The sequence below is a fragment of the Bactrocera tryoni genome, chromosome 5, assembly GCF_016617805.1.
Source record: "Bactrocera tryoni isolate S06 chromosome 5, CSIRO_BtryS06_freeze2, whole genome shotgun sequence".
Taxonomy (NCBI): Eukaryota; Metazoa; Arthropoda; class Insecta; order Diptera; family Tephritidae; genus Bactrocera; species Bactrocera tryoni.
The window spans coordinates 48,385,211-48,403,849 of NC_052503.1; the positions used below are offsets into that span (position 1 = coordinate 48,385,211).

The 18,639-nt window shown below is 35.4% G+C and overlaps 1 protein-coding gene across 11 annotated transcripts in view; it reads right to left on the bottom strand.

The window, feature by feature from the left end:
- The window catches only part of LOC120776863 (formin-binding protein 1-like), a 164,210-nt gene extending 145,960 nt beyond the window's left edge, over positions 1-18,250 (bottom strand). For all 11 annotated transcript variants that reach the window (XM_040107919.1, XM_040107916.1, XM_040107918.1 and 8 more), the window contains exons 1-2: positions 18,110-18,250; positions 16,497-16,798 (exon numbers count right to left, since the gene is read on the bottom strand). In XM_040107919.1, the coding sequence (XP_039963853.1) occupies positions 16,497-16,520 (24 nt within the window). In that variant the 5' untranslated portion in view covers positions 16,521-16,798; positions 18,110-18,250. The remainder of the gene's footprint in view (positions 1-16,496; positions 16,799-18,109) is intronic.
- Between the last annotated feature and the right edge of the window lie 389 nt (positions 18,251-18,639).

The window sequence follows — 18,639 nt, forward strand, 5'->3', positions numbered from 1 at the left end:
GAGTAGTCATCTTTGGGATGCCTGAGCTTGACGCGAATTTGAACAGACGCTGTGGCCTCACTACCGATACCTCCTCCAGTGTATCATACCATGGGGACCCCAGATCTTTACAGCATAGCCTTCCCAAAGTAGAATAAGTGCACAAGAGATGCTCCATTGCTTCCCTGGTGCCCTGCTCTAGACATTTTCTGCGATCTTCTCGATCTGTCAGCACCATCCTGCGAACGAGTGTCGCCACCAGACAATGACCATTTAGTATTCCCATCATGTTCCTATAGTCTCTTCTATGGAGTGCCAATAGTAATTTTGTGTAGTTCCGATCGACCGTTCTGCACATGACTTTTACAGTTTTGCATCCAGGTAGTTCGTTCCATTGGTTTTGATTTTATTTACCTTGTGTCTGTCCAGATCGTCGTATAGACAATGCGTGGATTTCCAAATGTTGATGAGGTTTTCGGGTGTTATTCGTACACCATTTTTGGCAATCTCGTACACTATTTCATAGCAATGGATGCCTTTGTGAACTGGTACCCAGTAGAAGTAAGGTTACCTGCTTCTAGCAACACTTCCCACTGTTGCCTTGACTCTGGAATTGCCTGCAGGTGTGTTAGAGGCCAGCTCCGCGGCTTTCGGAATACCAAAGTCCTCAGCTTCTGGCATATTTTAGAACCCTTAACATTGCGCCGAAATGAACATTGCTATGTTTGACCAGAAGGATTTCATAACCGCACTTGCTTGCTGGGGTCGTGGGAGATCCGTAGATCCAGCGCCAGAGTAGAAAAGGACAGAGAACAAGCCGGTGACTGCCATTCCTTTCTTGCAAGCTCATCGGCTCTACGGTTTCCAAAGATTCCACCGTGACCTGGAATCCAAATTTAAATTTTGGGGAAGAAATCGACCTCTATTGTCTATCTTATGTTAGACTAAGGTGTCACGCTTTCTACGAACCAGGTGAAGTGACCAGCATTGATATTAGCCGACTCAATAAATTTGTGACAGGCTCAAGGCGCTTTGTCGGTATGCGATGGTCATTTAGATATAAGAGCAGGCGTTTCTAGCCAATTCGGTTGTGATTATTTGTTGTAAGTACATTAATATGAGACACTGGAAATTTGAGAAGAACCTAGATGTGGAATCCGCCTAAGTAAGAAGTGAGGCACACATTATTTCTTTAGAAATCAGAATGCTTATCAGCTGCGCAAACGTGATTCATTACCGTGTGTCAGCTTAATTAGTCAATTGGACTTACTGAGAAATAATTCTGATAAAATTACAAAACACTGATAAATTTTACAACTGGATTGTATGATCAGGTTCGTGCTTGTGCCGACAGCAGGCTGCGCGACGAACGGTAAGCGGTTTGCAGAGGCGTAAACGAAGTGACACATTTAGTCATATTTCTGGGCTGGACAGTGTCGCATTACACTATTTCAAGTCGGAGCCATACAACCGAACACTTGTAACGGTTTATACACGAAATAACAAAGAAATTGCAGTGAAAATTAAGAAACCGCTGGAGCAGCTGGCGGCAAACCCCAGAAATGCGTCAACTCATTTCGCAGAGGAAATCATTAACTAGAGGAAACAGAAATTGCAACAACAAAAAGTAGACGAAAATATAACTAATATAACTTCGTTAGGCAATCGTCTTCCAAGACACCCACCGTTTACAGAAGTGCGTGAGCGGAGTGGTTGCTGCAGCAAAGACTATTGCAAATTGCATTTCCCGCCCGAAACAAATTTTCGGCAGGAAAACAGTTACGTTGAACGACTGCAAAAAAGCGACCCTGGTGTGTTGCATGAATTTCGGAAATCGCTCAAGGTCCACACAGACTTACGGACAATGTGAGGGTGTATTTTGCAAAGCAAGAAACATAAGCTAAAAGTAAAAGTTGCATGGGAGAATGTAGATTTCTATAAGTAGAAGAGAGCGACACACAAGGCGAGGTGACATGGCAGACTCTACGGGCCAAACATAACCACAGACATACAGACATATAAACCATTGGGCGACAACGAACGAACGCTACGGCTGTCTTTTTTGTTGTGGTACAAGCTCAACTTGAGCTCCAGCAGCCGGCGACTGTTAGACGTTGAAGTGCGCACACTAGAAAATCGATACAAACTTGTGATAGGGTGTGGTCCAGACAGTGTGCTGCGAACGGCAGGCGAGCTGCGCACAGGGGGACAGCCATGCAACTTCAACGACGGCAGAGGAAATGGCAAGTCAGCACAAGCAAAACGTAAATAAAATGGGAAGCAAATATGAAATAAAAGCAATAAAAGCAACTCCTTGCAACAACAACAGCAATGGCAATGCACAAAAACTTTCAAGCCGGCGACGAGCTGAGGGTGAGGTGTCTGGGCACCCGCTTAGCATGCACAGCCAGAATATATTGAGATTAACTAGTAGCTGCACACAGTGACACATACGTACAGAAAGAGAGAAAGACTCAGGGACGTGTGCGAAAAGCTATTCTGGTAGCTGGAACGTGGTTGGCATGCACAACTGGCCTTGAGCGTGGCAGTTGCAGCAACAACATAGAGCGCGGTGCAGTCAAGTTGAAGTAGAAATAGAAGTTGTGCGGCACATATCAGCAGAAAAGGCAACAAAAATGGCTTAAGAAACACACAGCAAGAAAAGGGATGAAATAAACGAGAAAAAATCAAACTCCGCAATATAAGAAGTAATCATTATGGCTGCGACAAGGATGTCGCGGTGGTTGGTTAAGAAGATTTTAGGGGCGGCAGGGCAGACAAGCGGCATTTGTCAATATTTATTTAGGGCCAAGTGAGACTTGTAAAGAAGGCAAGTGCACAAATTTTCAAATTATGGCACAAAATTCGAATCGAAAATGGATAAGAAGTGCATACAACAACCATACATACATACACATGTATATGAATACACAAACAAACATACATGTATATGTAATTGGAAGCCGCTGAGTTGTAAAAGAAGTCACAGTCGCTGTTGTTGCACAGTTGCAAAGGTGTGAGTACTCTTGCGGAGGTGAATAACACTTGACGGTTGCTTAAAATATTTTAATCGTCAATAAGTGTAGTGAAGTTGGGGGTGGAGGAAGAGGAATAACGGTGTGCGTGTAAGTTGAGAATATTAATGGCACTTAATGAGTGTGAAAATGAAATATTATCCAAAAGTGATGATAATGAAGAGCAAAACGAGATAAATGAAAGGATTTTAATTTTTTTTTGGAAAAAGTTATATAAAATAGTATTGGGGAGTAAAGTAGAGACACATTAAGGAAGCTTACATTTTTTTGGACAAAAAAAAATAAAAACACTTAATCAAGTAATATCCAATTGCAATTAATATTCAAACTTTTTTTATTGGAAGATCTCATGCGCAAAGAAAACAAGAAAAAACGTTAACTTCGGCTGTACCTAACATAGCCTTCACAGGTACATTTCTTTTAGTAACTATGTGTTCAGTTTATATGTAAGCTATATGTTATAGTAATCCGATCTGAACAATTTTTTCGGAGATTACATTGCTGTCTTAGAAAATAACCTATACCAAATATATCTTGTCAAATGTGAAAGTTTTCCATACAAGAACTTGATTCCGATCATTCAGTTTATATGGAAGCTATGTGCTATAGTCGGTCGATCTGAACCATTTCTTCGGAGATTACGTTGTTGCCTTAGAAAATAATCTATATTAAATTTCATGAATATATCTTGTCAAATGCAAAAGTTTTCTATACAAGTACTTGATCCCGATCGTTCAGTTTGTATGGCAGCTATATGTTATAGTGGTCCGATATCGGCAGTTCCGACAAATGAGCAGCTTCTTAAAGAGAAAATGACGTTTGCAAAATTTCAAAATGATATCTTAAAAACTGAGGGACAAGTTCGTATATATACGGACAGACAGACAGTTAGATGGACATGGCTAAATCTACTCAGCTCAACATACTGATCATTTATATTCATATACACTTTATAGGGTCTCCGACGATTCCTTCTGGGTGTTACAAACTTCGTGACAAACTTAATATACCCTGTTCAGGGAATAAATATGGTTGGCGACTCTGCATATAAAACGGATACTGCCAATTGAGGTCTTCCTCTTCCTCTGCTGTAACTGTCAATAGTGACGTGGAAGCCAAGTCCTGGTTGCGACGACTGTTTGTTTGATAACATGAGATATTTTGTCTTGCCTTCGTTCACTACCGGACCCATACGCAGATTCGAGCAAAGGAAGAGGTGGTGTGTGGCGATCTTCCTTTTCAGATCATTTTCAAGATTTGGTGCATGGTGAAAATCTAGTCGATTGTAAATTTTCCAGGTCTAAAGCCACACTGATAAGGTCCAATCACATACTTTCACACAGTACGCTCGATAGAACCTTAATATTAGTATGCTCTCAGTATGCTCTGCGGCATCAGTCACTAGATCACCTCTGAGGGTTCTACAAGAGTATGCTTCGGTCTTGAAACCTTCTGTTAGTCGCCGCTGTCGGCTAGCTTGTCAAGCTCTTCGTACACACGCATTTCGGACGCTCTCTTTTTTGTCTGCAAATGCGTCTCGCTTCCCTCATTACTCGAACTCGAAGTCTCTCTAGCTCGAAGTTGTTTTGTGGATTTTGATAATTCCAGTTAGGGAAGTTCAACTGTATATATACATAATTGCTTGAATTCCGAACCTTCTCATGTTTTGGTCGAGGATTGAAGGCAACAGAGACATGGTTTCCAATCTTACGTAGTCGTAGGACTTTGCATTAAAATTGCGGCGCCCCTGTTTTCGGATATTTTATTTCGTTTTAAGCACCTTTTTTTATTTTTTATGCTTTCTAATTAATGAACAAAATTTTCCAATTAACACCTTTTTCGAATTTGATTGATTTCGGCAAATTCGATTCACTTAACTACAAAGCGGAAAATAATGCATTAGTCCGCTGTATTGCCATGTTTGGCTCAATTTGGAAATCGGCAATTAATTTTGAGAGCCTTAACCTTTGAGTCTAACTTTATTCTGAGACTTCTTTGTTGTTTTGTTTTTATGTATAGATAGGTGCTCGGTGTTCCACCGGTAATTGGCAATTAAATGACGCGTAACCGCAATCAATTTTTTCCCCCGACGCGGCAGAGCGCCCAGTTAAGTAGTGTTATATGTTTTTGCTCTTTCGATTCTGTAGTTTATGCACAAAATATGACAAAAACTTAATGTCGCATAAAATTGAGACTGAGCCGCGCCCGTCACCGTGGCCGCCATGACATTGGCCGTGGACGGTGCGGTGAATACCGCCGTGGGCATAACATAAAGTATGCAAATGATAGAATTTGCTGTCAAGCTTAGCATGAAGTAGACAGGCAAGAAAGTTGTTGTTGCCGGCCATAAAAAGGCAGTTGAAATTGCCGGTTTTCGTAGACTTAAGCCGCTTCGCTAGAATTGCCGGCTGGAAAAAAATGTTGTCTTCTTAGTTTTGTTGTAATTAAAATTTATGTAAATCTTAAGCAGCCAAGCGCTTAAAAATTCTTTTAGACTTTTGTTGTTGCTTCTCATGCTCTTTTTTGTTCTATTTTTAGCGCTTAGCAGAACTTTCTTCAGCGCAGACTTTCGAGGCACAATTTTGCATAATCAACTTTGCGGGTACTTTTATTTTGCGACGTCACATTTGTCGTTAGATTATTGTTGTTGTTGGCAACAACTGTTAGAATCGCAAGTGTCAATGTCACATGAATTCGTGTGTAAGTACATATGTCTTTCGTATGTATGACATACTTGTTTTTGCAGAGTTTCGACCATTTCTCCAGCATCCGAAGCAGACCGAAATGCAAGCAAGGCAAAAACTAGAGAACTCTTTTGGAAATAGTGTAACCACTGGTCATGATGAGGAGTGCTCTGCTGACAGTTTGCCAACGCGGAGTTATTTTTGCTGCAAATTTTACCACCGCCGAGCTTTTTACAGTTAGTTTTGTTGCAAATTTCGGTGCAAAGAGGTTTTTCTATTGTTCATACATATTTTGTACGCCATTCATCTCTATTATCTCTTGTGTGACGAAGTCTAAGTCTGTCAAGGTTTCTTTTCAACTGTTCTTTTTTGTATTTTATATGCTTTTAAGCGTTTCGTCACAAACTAACTGCAGTTGTTGCAGTCGGTTTTTGGCTGCCACTTCGGAAGATTATCTGTCAATGGGTCCACGGCAATAGGCTGGCTTGCCGGTGCCATAATTTTGCATAATTTCCATTGCAATCAGAACAAAAGGGCCAATGTTCGTGAGAAACTGAGTCATACAAATCCACAAACATAACGCTAGAAGCTGTGCTTCGTGAAACTTTTTTGCGCGCGATTTGCAACGAGAAAACAAAAGATATCGAGCAAAAATACATTATTGTGGTCTTAGTTTGCGGTCGCTCGGCACTAAGTACACATAATTAGTGACGGCAGAAAGATTTCTCTGAAATTTTGCATTTATGATTATATATGTAAATGAGCTGAAGAACAAGCTTTCAGTTCTTTTATAATTTTTTTTTTGGTTTTGGTTAAGGTTTTTGAACTCTTAAGAAACAGTGGATAACAGTTTGCAAATTTCTCATTTTGAAGAATTTGCAACGCCTTCCACTTCCTGGAAAACAAGAACCAAGAACCAGCTTTATACGCTTTTTGCAGAAACGGATATCTTCTTTCATTCACTGGAGATTGATGCAAAGCAATTTTTTTTAACGTAAGCTTAAACGAGCCAAAGTTTCTCAAGATTCAAAAGAATCCCAACTTAAAGAACATGCTTTCAGATAAGTTGTTACTCGCGGCTAATAAAACTTGTTCCTTGCTGGCATCCTGAGCCAGAGCTTTGGAAGATAGGGAGGACTTTTTCAAAGAAGACTACTTGAGAAACTTGTTTCGGGAATTTTAAACAACAAACTGGAGTTTAAGGTTGTGAGTTTGAAAAAAATTGAGTGTTTGGAAAAATGTGACCAACCTTCACCCACATCATCACAAACTCGAGTTTATGGTTCTGCGTGCAAAAAGTAAGGTGAAAAATTCAATTTGCATTCATCTTGAGCCCCAAACTCGAGTTAAGGGTTTTGGTAAACTCGAGTTGAAGTGAAAGCTAATTTTAATTCAGGTATCTGAAACAAGGCGCTGCAGGAATTATATTATGTAGACATTGCTCCATACATCTATTGGATCCCCTATATTGTTGTTGCTATATCCTAAGAATATGTTTATCTGGCTTTAAGTTGCTGATACAGAAAATGTAGAAAAACTACTTAAGAAAATTAAAAATATTTCAGATTATTTTGAAAATTCGTAATTTTTACTAGGTCCGCGAGCAAGTGTTGCGTTACGTAACATGTAAAAATTACTAGCAAAATGATAACAGCACATATAGACATTAAATACTTAACTCTTATCAGCACTCGACGGACGGACATCAAAGTATTTTCAGAGCCGCAATTGGTTTCTACATTTCAGTAAATATGAGTGCGTTTTATATTTTACATTATGTAATATTTATCATTAGTTAGATTTTTTTATTTTTAGTATATTGTTTAATTTTTTATTAATTATTTTTTTCTAAATATTTTCAATCATTTTTCTTACTAATTTATTTATTTTTTATAAATTTTTTTATAATTTTTATTTTTATTTATATTATTTTACTTTTTATTTAATTTTTTATAATTTTTAATTTTTTTTTTGCATATTATTTTTTTTCAATATTTTACATATTTTTTATTTTTACTATTTTTGCGTTTTTAGTATATTGTTTGTTTAATTTTTTATTAATTATTTTTTTCTAAATATTTTCTTTTCTTTTTATTACTAATTTATTTATTTTTTTAATTTTTTTATAATTTTTATTTTTTTTAATTAATTATTTTTCTAAATATTTTCTTTTCTTTTTAAAATTACTAATTTATTTATATTTTTTAATTTTTATTTTTTTTTTTAATTTAAATTATTTTACTTTTTATGTTAATTTTTTAATATTTTTTAGTATTTTTTTACATATTATCTTTTTGTTTTTTTCAATATTTTACATATTTTTTATTTACTATTTTTGCGTTTTTAGTATATTGTTTGTTTAATTTTTTATTAATTATTTTTTTCTAAATATTTTCAATCATTTTTCTTACTAATTTATTTATTTTTTATTTTTATAGATCGGAAGAGTAATTTTTTATTTTATTTTATTTATATTATTTTACTTTTATTTATATTTTTTATTTTATTTAATTTTTTTTTTTGCATATTATTTTTTTTTTTCAATATTTTACATATTTTTTATTTACTATTTTTGCGTTTTTAGTATATTGTTTGTTTAATTTTTTATTAATTATTTTTTTCTAAATATTTTCAATCATTTTTTCTTACTAATTTATTTATTTTTTTTTTTATTTAAGATTTTTTACTTTATTTAATTTTTTAATATTTTTAGTATTTTTTTATCATATTATTTTTTCGTTTTTTTACTTATTTTTTATTTACTGTTTTTGGTTTTTAGTATATTGTTTGTTTAATTTTTTACTTATTCATTTTATATTTATATTTACTAATTTACTTATGTCTATTTATTAATTATTATTATGTTTTTAATTTTTATTTTTTCAATTTCATCTTCGTTTCTTTGTTTACTTATTTAATATTTATATATTTTTTTTACTTATTTTCTCACTTATTTATTTTTTGTTTATTTCTATATATTTTCAATTTATTTTTACTTATTTATTTATTTGTTTTTATTGTTTTATGAATGTTTTTTTATTATTTTCATTTTATGATTTTGTAATTTTTTGTTTTTTTTTCACTTATGTACATATTTATTTTTATATATATATTTTTTTTATTATTTTGTTTGATTATTCTTTAAATTTATAGTTATTTCTTTTAATTTGTTGTTAACTTATTTATTTACCATATTTTTTATTTATTTAATTTAATAATTTTTTTATTTTTGATTATTTATTTATTTTTATTAATTTTTTTATTGAATTACTATTTTATTATATTGCTTTATTTTTTATTTACTTTTTCAATTATTTTTTTAACATTTTTTACTAATTAGTTTTTTTTTATTTTTTGTTTTGTTAACTTATTTATTATTTATTTATCTTTTTTATTTTTTTATATTTACTTATTTATTTTTTATTTATTTATTTGTTATTTATTTATTTATAATTTTTTTCTTTAGTTTTTATTTCTATATTTTTCAATTTCAACAGTCGAAAAATGGAGAAAAATTACATTCACATTTTCCTACTGGAATGCATAGTCATAACGTGTTATTGTGAGTAATTGGTATTTTTCCTTTTTTCGTTTCTAATCTATAGAAATATAAATATTTCCTCAATTATACGAAAAAACAATTTGTCATCACCTCCGGTGGCAACGATGTAAACACTTGCCGCCATTTAAACGGCCATTGCTAAGCTTAAATTGTACAGCTGCGATTAATTCATGTTTCCCCAAAGACGCCCACTCGAAATCTATTTTCGGGAAATTGTAATGAAGAATTGAAAAAGCGAGAAATAATAGAAATGGCTAGCGAAGAGTGCTTGCCCATGACCGCCAGTTGTGTTCATCAAAAGCGCACACAGCCTATATAAGAAGCATTACCATATATAATATAGTATATACAGTTAAGTACTTATGTAAACAACTGGAAGCCCACATGCACATACAGATGTTATCCTATTTCTAATTTCTTGGTGTGAATAAAGCGGTTGAGCTCTCAGATTTTCTGCAGTTTCATTTTTTCAGAAGTCTTTTATTATAAATTCTTTTTTATTTCTTCTCTTTCTTATATCATATTTTCATATCAATATTATATCTGCGTTCTTGTGTATTTAGGTTTTCTACTAAAAATTTCAAAAAGTATAAAATTATACATTGTATCAGATCACATATAGCTCACGTTCATTCTAAAAGATAAAAAACAGCTCCGTTTGCGCGCCTCTGTTTGCCTTGCGTGGGCCTTGGCTGAATGGTACTTAGTATTATTTATCCGCTCACATGCTCTTTTCACACTTTCAAGCGAACGTCATTTGATTTCAACGGCGACTAGAATTTTATTGTATTTTTTGCACTTGTGATCTAAAAAAATCTCCGGTCAGAAGTTACAATAGGGGGATTTTTTTGCTCTCGCAAGATTGCACGATGCAAAAATCCTATAACGAAATATGCAAGGCCAACAGAGCTCCTTTTGCAGAATCTAGTGATATATGAACAGCTGATTCGGTCAATTTATTGAGAATGACTATTGTGAATTAGTATATAATTTCTTTAACGTATATAGTAGATCCCACGAGATCGGGTCTGCATAACCGAAACGGACCCAGATTTACCAGACAAGGACTGAGGACTGTCAACAAACGGCTGGGCAGCATTCTTCTGAAATGCCTCAGGTATGTGTTCTACAGTTGCAACAACAACAGCAACACACAGATACAGTAGGTCAAGGTTACACTAAAATCTTTACATACCGTTAACATACTGTCTCCAAATGACAGCAGAATGGTTTCGCAGAGGTAAGGTAATCTCTTCCCAACGTATGAAGCACTCAAACGACAAAATACTACTGGCTCTTCTCCCAAGGGGAAGCATTACCAAAAGTGTAAACTTCATTAAGAACTTCAAGGTTATTCTCAGCAGTAACGCTGAATGGAACGATTACGCTCTCGAAGTACTGCTTAGGGATAGTACAATCAAGTGGTACAACGACGGCTCGAAAACTCGGTGGAAATTGACAGGAGTCGCAGGACCACTCACTAAACACTCCATACCTAAGAGAAGTTTTCAGAGCATGTTCTCTGCGTACGAGATCAAATCGCTATTGGTGCAGGAGTGTATAGAACGGCTGAACACTCTATCAGATCGGTACCCAGTACACCTTAACTGAGTGCGCGGTCACAAAGGTATGGAGGAGTGGACAGAGAGGGGCATTGGCAACAACTCCATGGAATGCACCATGCCAAGTTTCTAATGGTTGAAGACAACCTTAAAAGGTTTAAAGATGTAATCAACCTCAAAAGGGACAAACCGTTGGCCGTTGTAAACTCAAGAAGCGTTTATACAACATGGGCCTAGCTTCTTGTGCGAATTGCCGTTCTGCGACATGGAACCTGAAACTCCAAAACGCCGCCAAAAACTGCGTAACAGTCTGTAGGCGCAGGATAAAGGCCCTTGGATCCATGTTTCCAATTAGGCAACACATCGCCTCGATAGCACCTAGCAGTATATTTGAATTTATCGATATGCTGGGGCTAAGTGAGTCATTGTGACTTAAGAGAGGACACAATAGACCTTAGGTCGCGGTGCAATCCTTTTTTTTTATTTAATTTAATCCAATATACTATAATGCGTCTAGTTTTTACTGCCTCTCTTAGACGCTCCAATCTAAAAATAGCTAAACAATAACCAAAAATTCCTATAAAAGATAGATTACAAGACACCGTTATCTGATTGTTCGATTGTGTGTTCAGAAGATAACAATTGGTTATAATGTCAAATTTCGCGGGTTTGAAGAGTTCAATTGTAAAAATTTTGCTTATTATGTTTATATACCACACGCGCCTCTGAACTACGATACAGTTTTCAGTTGTATTCTTTTCCTAATTTGTCTGTTATAGCCGCTAAGGTTAAACGTGTTTTTGTGAGCATGGCGATTTTCATTGTTAAAAGTTGCTTGTTCTTAGCCAAAAGTAACACTGAAACAATGCCTCAGCCTCCATATTCCTCAGACATGGCTCCGGGTGACTTTTTCCTACATCTATAAACAAAGATGACGAAAATCGCTAAAAGATCTAAAGGCTATTCCAAAAATCGAGTTTGACAAGTGTTTCGAGCATTGGAAGAAGCGCTGGCATAAATGCATTAAAGGCGACAGCATTAATGTAGACGAATTACTTAATTTTTGTTTTTGAAAAACGAAAATTTTAATAATTTTGAAACTGGCAATGATATCCTCATAAAGTCTTGATAAGTGAGTAAAAAAGCTATATGTGACCTGGTCTACGGAAAGGGGGCTTAGGTGTCAAAAAAAGGAGAACAATTAATGAGACAACGAGAAACTGACGATTATTTTTAACAGCTTTTCTCAGAAAACTAGTTTTCGCACGTTAGCTCCCTTTTCGTAGACCAGGTCACATATACATACATAATGGTTTGTCAAAAAAGTCTTGCGGTATTTTTATTGAATTTTTTTTTTTTATTGAAATTTAAATGAATTTTTGATGACTCATGCCCAGCTCTTGACCGATGCTACGGCTGCTACTATGCCGGTCTCTTTCGACCAATTCAGCAATTTTATTGCAATTTTCGACGACAGGCCTTCCTGAGCGTGGCGCATCTTCGACCACCTCTACACCAGAACGAAAACGTTGAAACCATCGTTGTGCGGTGGAAATGGAAATTGCATCGGGTCCATAAACTGCACAAATTTTATTAATTTTAATTTTTTTATTTTGCTCCATGTTTGCGACGCTATAACTCACGGACGACTTAAAAGAAACGACAATCAATCAAACACGTGTTAGCGCGTGAAATGAGCTTTCCAAAAAGGTATAGCATGACCCGATGCGACGAATAAAACTAGAACTACGCGCTTTGACAACCTATTATATCAGAGAAATATAGGAATAATTATTAGGAAACTGGAAAAACGGTTTGTAAGTACCGTATTATTAAAGAATATTACAGGGTTGCAATAATGTTTGATCGAACATTTTCAGATCGAAAAAATAACAAAATTTTATTATAGCACCAAGCCTAAGGCGTCCAGATGCAGTAAATGCCTGCACTAAGCAACCAAGCTTATACATTTAAAAATGGAAATCACAGCCAGTTGGCGTGGCGACAATAAATTATGTGCGCATGCGCCACACAACTTTATAAGCAAAGTAAGTTTGTTTTAAATACTCAAAGTTATGCACAAGCCAAAGGCAAAAGTGTCAGCAATAATGCGTACTTCAACTGCACTACGAAAGCATACTAATTTTATTTTTCACAACAACAAACCCACAACCATATGTACATATGTATGTACATAATGTATGTATGTGTAAGCACATGGCGAGTTGCAGGCGAATTCACTTTTATTGGCTGTAAAACATTAAAATGCTAAGCCATTATGACAACTTAATTCTGCATTGACCAAAAGTAATTGAAAATGTTTGGTAAATATGTACAAATGTACATACATATGTAAATTGAACAGCTGAAACACACAGGCACACGCATGCAGTAAAGGCAACTGGCATTTAAAGCAGTATGCAAAAACAATTTAAAAAAACCAAAACAAAGTGAAATGTCTTCTTGACCGCCTGCCATTAGCAGTGTACGCAGCTTAAATGTCAGTGCGGCAGGCTAGGCCATGAAGAAAGTCGAAATGTATTTTCTTTTACGCGTGCATTCCAACGAGTCCGCTAACAAGCATTTCTACATTTTATTTGTGTTTGTGCAATAAAAATTCACATTTTTCAATCGCTGCGATTACCGGCCGCTTGACCCGCTTCGACACGCCTATTTAAAGCTTAAGTAGGCAAATATTCGTTACTCGTTTAAAAAGAAATGTGGAAATTCATAAGCGGCATGCAAATTTCAAATTAACTGTCATTTTCGCCGGCTGTGACTTCGCGCAATGTGTCAACAAGCGTTTGACTGATTGTCATGTTTGCTTTGCGTCGCTAGCAGCTCGGTTAATTTCTTTTCTTTGTGCGCTTTTTTCCAATTCCATTTGTTTGTGCAATATGTTTGTTTGTTTACTCGTTGTTTTTTGTTTTTTTTTCGCTATTTGCCTGTCAATTGTGCGCTTTCGTTATACTCGCATCGATAAGTGGGTAGAGTCACATGCGCGAGTGTTCACAAGTCAGTTTGTTGTTGCAAATTATTTCTTCTTATTTCTTGTTATTTATGTCGTTTTATTTATGTCAAAATTTTCGTGCTTCATTCCACTTTATAAAAATCATTCAGCAAACTTGTTAATTATTTATGTAAATTTTGTTCTTCTTCGCAATTTATTATTCATTTTTTGCTCTCGCGTGTATTAATGCTGCTGACAGCGATCGCTCATTGATCACATGTGCATATGCGTTCCAACAACAAACTTGAATAGTGGAAAAATTAATATATAATTTCACATTTGCTTTATAGTTAACGAAACGTGAAGAAATGCCGGGGTCAGAAGTGAAATTTTGTAGATAGAAATTATTATTTTTCCAGCAGAGAAATTAGTTCAAGTTATAAAATAATTGAGCGAAGAATGCATGAAAATTGTTGAATATTAAAAAAAAATACAAAACGTTGGATGGAAGTGAAAGCAATAAGAAAGGAAAGAATTTATCCCCGTTCCAATGACAGTCGGGTCTACGTTACCGGAACAGATCGGGATAATGCATATTTGTAGGGTACACGGTCCAGCTTAGTTGCAGTAAGTCCATAGTTAAAAAATATAGTCACTGGAAATTACTTTAAATTTAATAGAGTCAAGCAGAGTACGTTTAACAAAAGCAAATATAGAATCTTCCAGACGAGAACTCATAAGTATTCATTAACATTGAATGCACTTATTGACATTCGACGGGCGAGCCACAGGCAGCCAATCAGCCAAGCACTTAATTCATTACCAAAATGGCCAGCGGCGTATGCGATTTCACTGCAATAGAGTAATTAAATACGAATTTGCGGATCGCGTAGAACAAAAACAATACATAAAATCCACACAAAAGAACAAAACCATAAAATATGTGTGTCCACTTCAGAGCCAGCCGGCAAAGTACGGAAATTAAACAGTCTAGACGAGCGATGCCTTATGGAGGCATGATGGAAATGTATGTGACGCACGACACGCAGTGACACAAACCAGCTCGACAGTGAAAACACGGAAGTAAACAACCCTCGAATGCCGGCAGACGTACACAGCGGTAGGGACAGTGTGCGGATGGTAACACACCGAGACCGTGAAGCACAGAGCACAATGAAAAGGTTAGCCATTTGCGAGCATATGAGCACGTCAGGTAACGAGATGACCAGCTGTACTGAAACAACGCCAGTTAGGAGCGAAATGCGGGCAATGATATAGGGATGAGTAACGTTCTTATTTGTTGAGGGTAGTTTATTACCACAGATCACGAAGCATTCGAAAGAGGTGTCTGGCGTGTGTGCTGCGCAAAAATCATTGCAATATTTTAAACGAAATCGATAGGTGCAATAAATTAAATATATACTGATGAAGTAAAAACTTTAAGGCAACTACGAAAAAATTTCACTACCTGAGTCGTATTGGAGTTGAAATTGGTCATAAAGAATGGAAAGTTATGCGAACGTTTAACGCGAAATTATTAATAAAACACACGTGTTTTTTGCTCTTATGTAGCAAAAGGAAGCACAAATATGGCCAAGAACGCGAGCCAACGGCGACTGATACAAGCATGAAACGCAGCTGAGAGAGACACTAATGTACACAACTCATGGCTCAACGAAATTTGCATGAGAGCCGTAGAACCAGTTTAGCGACAAATGAAGCAAGCTTAAAGGCAATGAAATATTTTGATGAATATGATTATACATACATACATACGTACATATTTGTAACATATTGGAAAAGAACCACAAGTTGAGCTCAAAAAGAAAGAACTTACTCGGCTTATAAGAATTCTAAAAAAATAGCTTGCTTTTAGTACATTAATATCTGCAAAGTTCGACCCACGGCCAAAATTTATACTAACATTATCATGAAGAACATAAAAGAGAGCTGCCAATCAGTAATAGCTTTGTTATTTTTTAGCCATAGGTTTAGGTGTTAAATTTGAACCCAATATAGTTACATATTAACTTTATTCTATATTTTTATGTACATCCCCCTTCTTCGAAAAATTATGTTTATTTTTTCATTCCACCTTTGCATTTTTTTTTTAATTTTTTTTATTCTCACTTTGCCTGGCTGTCGCATTTAAAAAGAACCGAAGTTCTGAATATGCCGCCATGTAAGTAGATACACCACACTTCATAGCGGCGTCTCTTCACTTGTAAGTCATTAACGTTGGCTGACGCCACAATGGGTTAATAACACATTTGTTTGTCTCATATTTTAGTTGGTCTTATTGAACAACATTTATATTAATTTTGCTTTAGTTAATTATTTCACGCAGTTACTGGAATGTGATAAACACGATTATATAATCCGGGCTTTATATTACACACCAGGATATGTAAATGCATTCAAGTAACGTTCAGATAAAAAAGAAAGAAGCCTAGTTTTCAAACTGTATCATTCTGCACAAATAAATAATGTTTCTATACAAAGACTGGTTTTAGTTCGGCAATCTTTAAGACAGCTGTGTGCTATAGCGATCCGATTTGAAAAATTCCTTTAGCACAACTGATTATACATACTTGCAGGTTTATTAGAATCTTTTCGGTTGTGTAATCTATTAAATATTTGTTAACCAACCGCTTCATATATAATAATTTAAAATTATGCAATATAATTTTGTAAATTTATTTCAATTCACTTTTTCTTACTCACCCAAAGTTGCGTTCCCCAACTCATCTTGTTGGCGCTTTCTGCTTGTTCGTCCGCCAGTTTTGCGTTTCTTTTATTTAAGCCAGATAGTAAATCCACAAAAAATACCTTTCGTATCCAACAATTTGCTGTTGTTTTTATTTATAATACTCGCTCCTAAACACTATGGATGTACATATGTTTACTGGTCCTGAGAGCTAAAAATATTAATTGTTGTCTGCTCTAGTGCTGTTAGTGGGTTAGAACACAGCCGCCGACAGTAACAGCAGGCGGTTTGAAAAGTTACTTCTAATTCACGAAAATTGCTATATTAAAACGAAAATATTAAAGTAATTAATTTACCAAAGCTATAAAAAAAATAAATGAAAAGTCGTATGTTTGTACGTTTAAACGCGAGACGTTGGAACGCGAGCAACGTGCAAAGAGCGGCGAGCAGGTAGGACGCGTAGACGTGATGCAGGTAAGACCGGAAAGAAAATATGTAAAGTAAACTGGTAATAAAGCCGAAACTGAGTTTCAATTCTGGAATTGCTTCACACGCTCACAAATGTGGTGGTTTTATGCTTGTTTCTACTATTCGTTTTGCGGGCACAACAACTTCCACTACTGCTCGCGTTGTTATTTTCATACATATGTATGTATGTATGTATGTATATGCAGCAATATTTCTGCTTGTTGTTGACTTTTCCTGCACTTATAAAGTTACGATCATTAAATAAAAGTATACAGAAATAGTTTAGGGAAGCAAGCGCAGTGATAAATATAGTTCACAAAACGTAAGAGCTGTAATAACCGACAACTAACTCCATTAAAAGCGACTCGACTTAAATAATATACATACATACGTAGAATGTACGATGTGTGTATGTAAAAAATTCTGAGATGTAGGAAGAAAAATGTGTTTAACTTCACAATAGTACGAAATTTTTCCACGAAGTTAGCTTAAAGGCGAACTTTTAATTCAATTTTTTTAACTTATCTACTAGAGATATTCGTTTCATAACAATCTTTACACTTTTCACTATAAATTTGGCATTTTACACGAGAATTTTTCAAACACTGACGTTTTTATTTAATGAAAACAAACGAGAATTCCACTTTATGACTTTTGTTGCATATATTCAAATATTTTACTTTGTTATAAACATTCACACAGCATATTTGAGTTAGCTTAGCCAGAATACAAACAAGAATTTCTAATATTCAATTTTAAGCATGACACTTGGCAAAACGCTGGAGAAGTTGCATATAAAATTCACAAGATTTCGATCTTCACGAATTCAACACAATAAGCTCTATTATTTAATGAGCGTATTCTGCAAACGAATACAAAAATTGATGGGTTCAGAAAATTTCGCACATTTGCATGGAACTGCAATCGACAATTCTCTTTTCGTTATTTTTATGCTTTTTATTGTATTTACTTCTCATTCGTTGATTCCCACAGATTCTTTACTTCACACCACCGTTCGCAGGTGTGCAATTGTATATGTATATGCGTGTGATTCACCCGTCTTCTAAGATTTTTCATGAATTGTACCACAGCTACTCTGCTTTTTATAATTATTTCCCATCCTCAAAGGCACCGCCCTTATTGGTTGGCACTTGAAACTCACAATTTTTTACAGAAAATTTTGTTAAGCACTATAGATTTTCGCATCCAATAACTTTATCCATGGAAATTTTTTCACCAATCACTTAAAACACAACAACAATAACGCGGCGTTGCAAACGACTTGCCGCAGCTAACACCCCGTTTACCTGCAAATTCACTCGAAAACTGACTCGTTCTTGGTTATCAGGTTTTCGTGAACACTGGCAGTGCCAGTGCGGCCAAGCCAACAAACGCAATTAGGGTTGCATTTTGGGTGTGATTCGAATTGAAAATGTATTTGGTTTATAATGTATTTTGAGATAGACAAATTCCATGCTGTAAAGTCCAATTAGAACCCGGGTTTTCATATTGAATACCTTGAGTATATATCAATTATTAACAATAACAAGTAAGGAAGGGCTAAGTTCGGGTGTCATCGAACATTTTATTCTCTCGCATGGTAAAGTGATAATCGAGATTTCATAATACGTCATTTACATATTTTTCAAATACCGTATTTTTGTAAAGTTTTATTCCGCTATCATCATTGGT